Source organism: Lutjanus erythropterus, chromosome 2 (genome assembly GCF_056507025.1).
Source record: "Lutjanus erythropterus isolate fLutEry1 chromosome 2, fLutEry1.hap2, whole genome shotgun sequence".
NCBI classification, from domain to species: domain Eukaryota; kingdom Metazoa; phylum Chordata; class Actinopteri; order Lutjaniformes; family Lutjanidae; genus Lutjanus; species Lutjanus erythropterus.
The window spans coordinates 33,930,980-33,941,156 of record NC_139318.1 but is presented as its reverse complement, the minus strand read 5'-3'; the positions used below and the strand labels follow the sequence as shown (position 1 = coordinate 33,941,156).

The 10,177-nt window shown below is 41.5% G+C and overlaps 1 protein-coding gene across 1 annotated transcript in view; it reads right to left on the bottom strand.

Moving 5' to 3' along the window:
- Positions 1 to 700: 700 nt before the first annotated feature.
- Positions 701 to 10,177, bottom strand: part of cdh22 (cadherin 22) — a 113,006-nt gene continuing 103,529 nt past the window's right edge. The window contains exons 11-12 of the mRNA XM_084737797.1: positions 9,755 to 9,856; positions 701 to 1,426 (exon numbers count right to left, since the gene is read on the bottom strand). Coding sequence (XP_084593923.1) covers positions 888 to 1,426; positions 9,755 to 9,856 — 641 coding nt within the window. The 3' untranslated portion in view covers positions 701 to 887. The remainder of the gene's footprint in view (positions 1,427 to 9,754; positions 9,857 to 10,177) is intronic.

Genomic DNA, 10,177 nt, shown 5'->3' with positions numbered 1-10,177 from the left:
ACACAATTGTCCTCAGTTTGTGACCTCCAAAACCCCCGTTTATAAATCACTAAAATACAGCAAAAGTATGTCAGTCTCGAGCGTTCAGACTGACCTGGCAGCTCTCTTTTCTTCTGCAGTTCTTTCACTCCCATCTGTTCCCTCTTTTTCTATTTGCCCTCTGCTTTAAGTTGGTTATTTTACAAAAGTGGTCATAGAAAATAAATACAAATATTTTCCAGAATGTGATTTTTATATGACCCAGATGTAGAGTCCTCTGCCACTGCAGTCCTTCTTTCTTCCACATTGTCTCTCATTCCTTTTATAATGTCCTCCTCCTCCCTCCCTTTTGTCGTTAGTACTTCAGCAGAGTTCGCTGTTGCAGTTACCATAGTGATCATGGTGTAAATAAATAAATAAATACATAAAAACAAATAAATACATAAATATTTCCCCGTTAAATAAATACATGTTTGTCAGACAGTTTGCCTTGGCATGGTTTAACCCTACCTACGTAAAACTCTGAACTCTGAAAACAGTCTCACAGCTTAAAATAAAGGTTCTCATTTATGATTTAAGCAAGAGAAAATCCTCCCCTTCAGACTAAACGGCAATTTTGGTGATGGGATATCTCTCTTTCTTTCTGATATCATCCCCAGAGCTCTCATGCTGACGTCCAAAAACTCTCACAAAAACCAAAGAGTGTAAAAAAAAACTTGAGTTCAAAGTTCGACACTGTGAATGTTCTTTCAAAGAGATAAAGACGTGGTGCTCTGTCTTTAAGGAGTACACAGTGCTGGCTCTAATGATCTCAGTAGAGTGCCAGAGGGCGAGAAGAGGAGGCAGAGAAGAAGAAAGACCAGGAAGAAGAGGGAGTTTAAACGTCTCTCTGCAGAGGAGAAGCTGTGCTAGGACCCTTCTTCTTCGGGGTTTCCTGGAGCGTAGTAACCCGCCAGTTGCCTGAAACGCGGCCCCCAGTCGCTGAGGTAGGAGAAATCCTGCTCCGAGGTGGTGGACAGCGTGTGGATGGAGCTGAGTGAAAGCGCTGGCGAGCTGGTGCCCTCAAAGGCGTACGTCTGGAAGGAGTCGTACGGCGGCACCGACAGGTCTGCGTCGGCCTGCTCCACCTTCTTTCGGATGTAGCCTTTGAATAGGGAGAAGTCTGCCGCCGCTGCAGCTGCTGCTGCTGGTCCCTCTGCGCCACCGCCCACCCGGTTGGCCTGTATCCACTGTGGCAGTGAGCGGATGTCCGGGCCAGAGTCACAGCTTTTGGCCTCCGGGAAGTCATAGAGGTTCCTCAGGGCGCTCATGTCGTATGCCTGAGTGTCCTGCTCCCCTCCGCCCTCGTCATTGTACTTGATGACGTTATCCCTCATGTCCTCCTCATCCTCCGCCATCCTCTGGCCCTTCCTGTGGCGTTTCAGGGTCAGGATCAGCAAGACAAGGACTGATGGAGAAGGAGACAGAAGAAGACAGAGAGAAAGATTATAATTCCACACTGATGGTTAAATGTGTACAGGTTAATTGAACAAGTTTACGAAGAAAATCTTTATTCTTAAAGGTTAACTTTGGTATTTTTCACCCTGGACCTATTTCCCCATATTTTTGTGTCCAAGAGACTAATAAGGACAGCAATGTGCGTTTTGCTCCTCTAGACATTTTTTTAAAGAGTAAGATCCGTTTTGTTTAACCAGAAACAGCTGTGTCATTGCTCTCGCCAAACTAACCTGACAGCCTTTGCAAAACTTAAAATTTTTATCGCTGTCGTCATCATTCAAACTCGATTCATCTTTCCGCTGTTCCAATAATCACCTGCTCTAGTTCGGCCAAATTAACCCTTAATTCACCAAGGCAGATGTGAAAATATTCTGGCTTTACAGGCCACTTTTCTCACTGCTTCGATGAATTTAGACTTTATTTCAACCTGAATACCAGAGTAGGTGATTGTTTGGACAAAGGAAAGATGGCTGAGTTTTATTTTTTCTTTCCAAAGAGTTTCAATGAACTGATGATGACGCTAAAATTGCTAAATCTGGTTAGTGTGGCGAGAGCGATAACACAGCTGTTTCTGGTTAACCACTTTTAGTGGAGATGCTTTGACAATGCGCAGTTTTCCCGGAGGGATTACGTTGTAGCTTAGTTTCACTTCTGCCGGCTGCAGAACTCTCCCTGAATACTGAACCAATTTCAAAAATTCTTGTCCCCATTAGTCACTGATACAAAAACATATTAAAATGAGATCTAGGCTGAAAAATACCGAAGCTGCCCTTTAAGTGTTGGCACATGTTGCACCCTCATGTTTTGGCACAACATAAAGGTTAAATATGAATTTGTCTGATCAACCTGAACAGGATGAGATAAAAGCCTGGAAAAAGACAAGTTCCCATTAAAGGGATTTTAGAAACTGTCATTACAGCAAGTGTTTTGAAATCTGTGGCTTTAAATCTCTTGCTGCGCAGTAAACATGGATTAAGACTTGTCAGGCAGAGTTTAAAGAGCTTGCATGCAAAACTGGGATTCCTCTTCATCTTGTTAAGAATAATGACATACCAAACCCAGATTCAGGGCATTCAGTACTAAAGAAAACAACAGTACAGAGGAAATAATTCCACTAAATATGTACATACTGTATAGTGGTGCACATTAAACATGCATTTTGTATGATGGATTTGCAAGCCCTTCAAAGTTTCAAACTACTCCCAGTGTAACTTTAAATTCACCTCCCAGGACAAAAGCACAGCAGGGGGAAGATAATATATTATCAAGTTTTACATTTCAAATGCATGAGCAATTGATTTTCCCAATCCTGATAGCCTGGCTAGAAATATGATTCAAAAGGCCTAATGGAGACCAATCTGTATATCAATACTCATCCAAGTTGAGTGAAACAGACTTTGTGGTTCCATTACTACTTAAAACCAAAGGCTACAGAAAGGAGAGAAACGCCCCGGAAAATTAAGTCTGGATTAAAAGCGGGAAAACAACTGAGATAGATCACATTATGGACTAATGAAATGGGAGGAAAACAAAGGCTGTATGCACAGATGAATCAATAAGGCTTTAATTTCAGCTTAGTTATTTTAATTAGAGCCTACATTTGTGATTAGACGAGTCTCACTTAACTCAGACACCCACCCCCTTTACTCCATCATCCGTTCTTGGGGCTGCACCCCATCCTACTAAAACCTCCACCACATTTGTCTCAGACTTGCAGCGACATCAAATGTCATTTCCAGCGATGACAAAAACATATTACAGGCAGTTATGAATGAATTATGCACTCTGGGGAGTATGAGAAAGATAATGAACGGCTCAATTTACATTGCTTGGTAAACAGCAATCAAGACTCTTTTTGATCAGCTAATTAATAAGCAAAGAAAAACGTGGACAGGGATTGATGTACAGTACATGGTAAATACTCTCAAATACAAACATGGAACACAAATTTAAAATGGCTGACATAATCATAATATTTGTGTCACTAATATCGGGCAGACAGAACGACGGGGCGGGGCTCAGGAAACAGAATGATTACAAACAGCTATACCAGAAAATGTGCCGTGAGCCTCACAGCTACAGAACCGTGCATACGTCATTTGCAGCTTTTCAGCTTATTAAGGCAAGTATGTAAAACAGACAGCTTCAAATTGTATCTTAAACAATACAGGGAGCTTGTGAAGAGATCTAAGTATGGAGGTAATGTAAAACCATCTATTTGACCTAGTAAGAAGTCTTGCAGCAGCATTATGGATTGCCTGCCGACGATATAGACCAGACGTACGTCTAAGTACGGAGAAAAGTGTGTCACAGTAATCAGTGTGAGATGAGATGAAGGCATGTATGAATTTCTAGTTCAGACCTCGCTTTACCAATATTTCTTTAGTAAAAACAAGATTTGATCGACTGCTAAACATGGGCATCAAATGATGTGAACTGATCAAATATTACCCTCGAAGAAACACAACTTCTACGGTGACGTGCAGTTTCTCATCTACGAATAGGCAACATCAAGTGTAAATTATTTAGAATTCAGTTTTTGTGAGTATCTATTATATTGCTATAAAGCCATCTGGTTGTTTGTTATTGTATCAATAATTAAATCAGTTCATTAATAAAATAAACAAGATGGTTTTGGTTCCCTAGACTCCATCTTTGCAGTTCATCCGTACACCCCAAACACATATGTTAAGTCCACTTCTGCAAGCCGTAAAGTTGCCATTCCACAAACATCGTAAACTTTAGTTTCTTTATTTATTTATTTTTATTATTTATTTGCTTTAGATACATGCAATAATGTTTTTGTAGAAACTCACAAAAGCTTAAATTCTAAATAATTTTCACTTGATGTTGTCTGTTCATCAGAGCCTGCATGCTCCAGCTGAAGTTGTAGCTACTCAGAGGGTTTGTGCTTTGGCGTCCAGCTGATTAGATCACCCCCAGTGACTAAATTTAATTCCAACAAATAACCAGTAACATGTTTAATTATTTAGGTCTATGACAAAACAATTTCATGAAAATCGGTTCAGAATTAAATGAGCTGCAGTCGATTTTGTGGTGAAATATGGAAATAAAAGCAGATTGTGACCACTCCAATGTGGTGGATGCCAAATTGTGAATGTGGTATCTTCATTTAGCCTGAGCCTGTACAGTTACAGATTAGGAGCATGTTATGATTACTTTGATGAATACCTTTATTCCATCGTATTGTCAGTAGTGGATCAGCTCCATTATTTCCTTCTCAATGATGGATGACTGGTCAAAATAATTGTGATTATTTCCAAAAGATGTTTATTTCTGCTTTCCACTTCACAATATCATCTGAATTAGTCGAGAGTAAGTTGGCATGCATTACAAGTGGCACTTTAGTAATTGTCATACATGCTGAGAAATAATTAATATTGGTGATAAAAATCAGGCATGAATTTCTGTAATAAACAAGTAGATAGTACCCAGATAAAGAGAAGAAAAATCTTCTCCTTAGTTACTGAGGTCTGATTGGCAGCGGGATGCATTTCCTGTGGCCAGCCAGTGATGCGCTGTGTTACTGTGCAACAGTGGACAAAAACCCTCTTTCTTTCTTTTAGCAGAGACAATGAGCAACTACTCTAAAGGCATGCCAGTGAAGGGACATTTAGATAGATCATTAACCAGTAGGCACCATGCATCTTCTGGAACAGATAGCCTGTTGCCTAAAACAAATGCCTACAAGCTCACAGAGATAAAAAGACTATCAATTATAATGGGGCCTGCGCTGTCTGGGACGACACCGATTGTTTGATGCTCTGAACCCACCAGAACACCCATCCATACGTTGTGAAAATGAGATACGGCCACGTCGTTTCACAGTCAAACTAGATCAATGTCAAGGCATTATGTGCTGTGTGGAGGAAATTCACACATGTTAATGCACATGTATCAGTGCGCATGCAAAAACGCACACGAACAAATGCACTTTTTCAAAGACCTTGACCTTGGATGTCAGAGAACACCATGATTTATCTTTGCATTCATCTGCCTCTGCTACTCTTTTAGAATTAAGGTTCCCAAAGGGTTCTTTCTCATTTGCTTCTGAAGAAAACTTTTTTGAAAAAAGGATTTTCCAAGGGTTATTTGTAAGACAAAATGTTCTGTTAAGAACCCTTTTCATTCAAAGAACCCTTTTTCGAAGAAAGAGTTCTTCAAGGATAGCTGAAATCCTTGAAAAACTTGTTCATAAAGGGTTCTTTGCACCATAATATGCAATGGGTTCTCAGTAGAACCCCATGGAAGGTTCTAGATAAAACTTTCGGAATATAAAGAGGTTCTCAGTAGATCCTCCTGGGTAGGTTCTAGATAAAGCCAACTGAATATAAAAAGCACCCCTAGAAGAGAGAGGATACTAGGTAGAACCATTACACTATAGAAGGCTTCTCTGTAGAACCTCTTACAGAGGGTTCTAGGTGAAACCTTTTACAGACGGTTCAAGGTAAAACCTTTATGTTGAGTTCTACGTAGAGCTCTCTGAAAGGGGTTGCAAGTGGAACCTTTCTAAAAGGTTTTACCAGAAACCCTCTTATAGGACAGGCTGAGGAACCCTTCATGGGTCTAGTTAGCATCTTTATTTCTAAGAGTGTACTCTCTCTTTCTCCCCAGGGCAAAAAACCCCAAAACATCAGTTTCAAGCGTATAATCTGTACAAATGACTTGTTGCTGCTCCTGGTAATTGTCTTCATTTGGTGTAAATGGCCTAAAAAATAACTTGCAGAGTGAAAACGCCCCGTGTGTTCCCTGCGTAAAGAGCTATGCCAGCCTAAAGAGCCTTGCTGATCTTGAATGGGGATTTTATGCAGTATCTCTGACTGATAATGTACATTAGTTCTCCTCTTACATTGTTTGCTGGGCTCCATTGGGAAAGCGGTGTCTGTAACCATTGTGTTTATTCTTCTCCTCCATGAATGGGGCGAATTAATTGCCACGGGGTTGAGGAAACAGTCATGGTTTGCGGTAAATTGCGGCTCACAGTGCCATGCATACTAAACAAGAGCTAAGACAATTACTCTAAATTCACACTAATGAGGAGAGTAGTAGAAAAACTTAGCGTTATGAACTCCTTCATACGAGGATCAGCTGCTTTCAATAAACAGTCCTGGAGGAGCGTGTGACAGTATGTGGCGGTTCTATTTGAGGCTAATACAATCAGATAACCTCACTGCTGACAAACCCTTCTCTTCCTCAGTAGTAGGTACACAGACACTTAAACTGCATGCTATTGAAAACCTATTTAACTTGGAGAGTACACCTCAGGCAATATTAATAGATTAAAGAATCTACCTTTGTAGGAAGCATATGTACCTGTGTATAGCTGCGTCTTATACATACAAAGCCGGTCCCCGTGTGTACAGATGTTGCGATAAGCGTTCCTGACAAGACGGTTAATTTACCCTTGGGCTGCGCTGGTTGCCCCCACCCAGGAGTTCATCACAAGCAGATGGGAGGTAATTGGAATGGATGCATGCAGATGCTGCGACGCACTGGAATGGATTCATCACATCAGGCCTATAAATGAACTGATGAAGGGACCGTTTGTTTGTAAGGTAATTAGGCAAAAATTTGTTTTCATTTTTCTCATCATCCAACAATTGATGTAATAGAGGTGGTCCAGCCTCTGGGGAGGGGGGGGGGGGCGCTGGCTGGCTGGTTAGGTAGACGCTGTGTGTTGCAGGGGGAGTGTGTGTAAGTGTGTGAGAGTGTGAGAAGACAAGCTGGATAATAGTGTATGGAAAGAATGGATTGCATTGCAGTTGAAAGGTGAGGAGTGATTTGACTAAGCGTGTGAATGTGTGTTTAGCATGTAAAAGCAGATGCACACTAAATTTGTGAGCGTGTGTGGTAAGTAAAGCAGGAACAGCGAAGTGTCTGTGTCGCAATGTGCAGTTGATAAGATTGCTGCCACATGTCTCGCTCCCGTCTGTTATTCACACCACATGATAGTTGTGAAAACACTATTCATCCCCCCTGATCCCAGACCCTACAGCCCTGAGATTTTACTGTCCACATGATGACTGGCAGAAGCCAGGTGCTCTGGCTTAGCCTGTCCTTCAGTGCTTTGATGAGGCCTGTTCAGTCCATTTTCGACCAATCTGGATCAGTCACTCAAACTTAACACCGATTAGAGTCAGTGATGCAACTGGGATCAACATTGCATCATTTCATTTGTGGAGTCATAGTGGTCGAAATAACATCAAAATAATTAAAGGCATACTATGCAGGCTTTTCCTAAAACACAATATACAGACTCATATAAAAACAATCATCATTAATCATCAATTAAAAGTGTGTGGTGGTGTCTATATTGGCAGACCTACCCTCTACTCATATTTTCTTGTTTTCTCTTTATTTTGCAGTGTCTTGGGTGTTTTTGTGCAACAGTGGCAGTGGCAGTGGTGTGTAACTCCCAGCCAATACCAGCGCACAGGGTATGAGGTTGACAACAATTAACGTTTCGATCGTTCTCTCCGTGTCTCTCTCCAGAAAAAAAGACACACATGCACGTCTACACACACTCTGGCGGAGCAGACTGAGGACAGAGCAACAGGATGAGGGTTCACTTTGGCTGCATTTATATAAAATCCAGTGCTGTGCGGAGGTGTGTATTTGTTTATTTATGCTTTAGAACGTAACTGCTATGAAACAACCAGAAATTTTTACCTCCCACCAAAAACCAAAACATCACTAAAAGTTTTAAGATACATCAAGCTGTGTGTGCCATGTGACTATTTCAGGTAATGTAGCATAATGTAACATACTTATTGTAACCCCAGACATGGTCTTCCTAAAGCTACCCAGGTAGTTTTGTGACTAAACCTATGCAAACCTACCCAGACGGAGGGACAACTTTAAATGGTTCGTTTACAAATAGCAACCGACAAATCCTGCATATTCTACCTTTAAAGCATCACAGTCTAGCATCAGCATATTACTTTGCAAAGTGTATGTTTTCATCCAAATCACCAAGGCTGCACTGAAAAGAAATCTTTGTACCACATAACTCTTTTTTTCTGCAGCATCTCGCTTTCCACAAGTTTAAAGGCCAGAGAATTGCTTGCAACCCAGGCCTTTGAGGGGATGTCATCTCGCCCAGAACACCAAAACCACGATACACAGGCAAACACTGTTTTTTTTATAGCCAGCAGAGGTTGCCTCAGATTTGTACATAACATTTTTGTTGAGGCTTTTAAAACCGTGATGAATAAATGATGCCCTGCTTTTGAAGTTCACTCCAGTAGATGGTTCAGTTAATGGAGGCAGAGTTTTAACAACTCTCATTAGAAAGGCTCTTAAAAGAAATAGATAGCAATGTTAGTTACAGTTAGAGCTGCCGGGTGTCATCATCATCCATCATTCACCGCCTGCACGACGTAAAACGCGTATAGGCGCGAGCGGGGGAGACAAAACACTGTGACAGCGTTGTCGTTTCTTTCTGTCACTGACGAGTGGGATACGAAGACGTGCAGCGAAGGGGGAGCGAGAGGCGAACTCATAAAATTTTCAGATATGACAATACTAAACCTCTCCGGTCTCTGAGAGGGTGAGTGTGAGCATGCATGAGTATGTTGCTGTGTGTGCATGTGTGTATAAAAATCGGAGAATGTCTGGAAAGCCTTGTCTATTTAAAGCCAGCAGCTCTAGAGGTATACAAGTGCTGAGGCAGCTCTTTTGCCTGTTTGCTCTCTATAACCCCCCCGCCCCAACACTTCACTCCCATTCATTCCATCACCGTCTGTGTTCCAAGGATCAAAGTGCCTTGATATCATTCATAAACCCAGGCATCATCTGCGCTCCTGTGTAAACAAAAGCTCTCTCCTCATAACAACAGCAGCAAAATGTCCAACAGACAGATGCTGAATGAAAGAAAGACGTAAAATTGACCTATTTTTTCATGTCATTCGTCTTTTTTTCACCGCCGCATGTGCAATTCCTGTCGTAAAATATAGATAACTTCTAAAAGTGGTCAATCCATTAAAAGACACATGCTTGGTTGCATGATTTCATGAGCAGAGGACATGGAGTCGTGTCTTTGGGTGCAGCCTTCAGTCTTGCCTTTCTGCTCGTACATCCCACTATTGACCGCAGTGCTGCTGGTGGTCCTGCTGGAGTAGTTGAACTTAGCAGTGACCCCAGAAAAGCAATACTAATGAATTGTGCTTATCCATCCATCCGACCATCCATCACACATCCATCCATTTATCTCCTCATACATTCATACATACATACATGAGTTCATCCATCTGCTTACCTATGAGGATGAGCATGCAGACCAGCAGTGCTATAAGTGCCCCAGGGCTGAGAGCAGCACTCATTACGTAGGCCGTGGCATTGCAGGACTGGATGGCTCCCTCTGTGTCAAAAAAAGAAAGATTAAAGTTTACGGTGCAGTTTCAACACCATTTATGAGTCAGTTCAGTGGACAGGGATTAACTGTTTTATCAGGAGAAAAAATGTGTTTTTATTATGCATATATTACATTTTAACCCAGCTGAAATATCAGTTGAAGGCCATCTGTCTGCAGATTTGTGGTCTTGTGTTATTTCCACAAATATAAGCTGATAAGAACTGTTTGCTGACCAACACAGTGGCATGTAGATGACCTTTTTAGTGCTGCTTCTGTTGATGCAGGAGGTGACAGTGATGATAATGTTAGTAATGGTGCAGCTCTTAC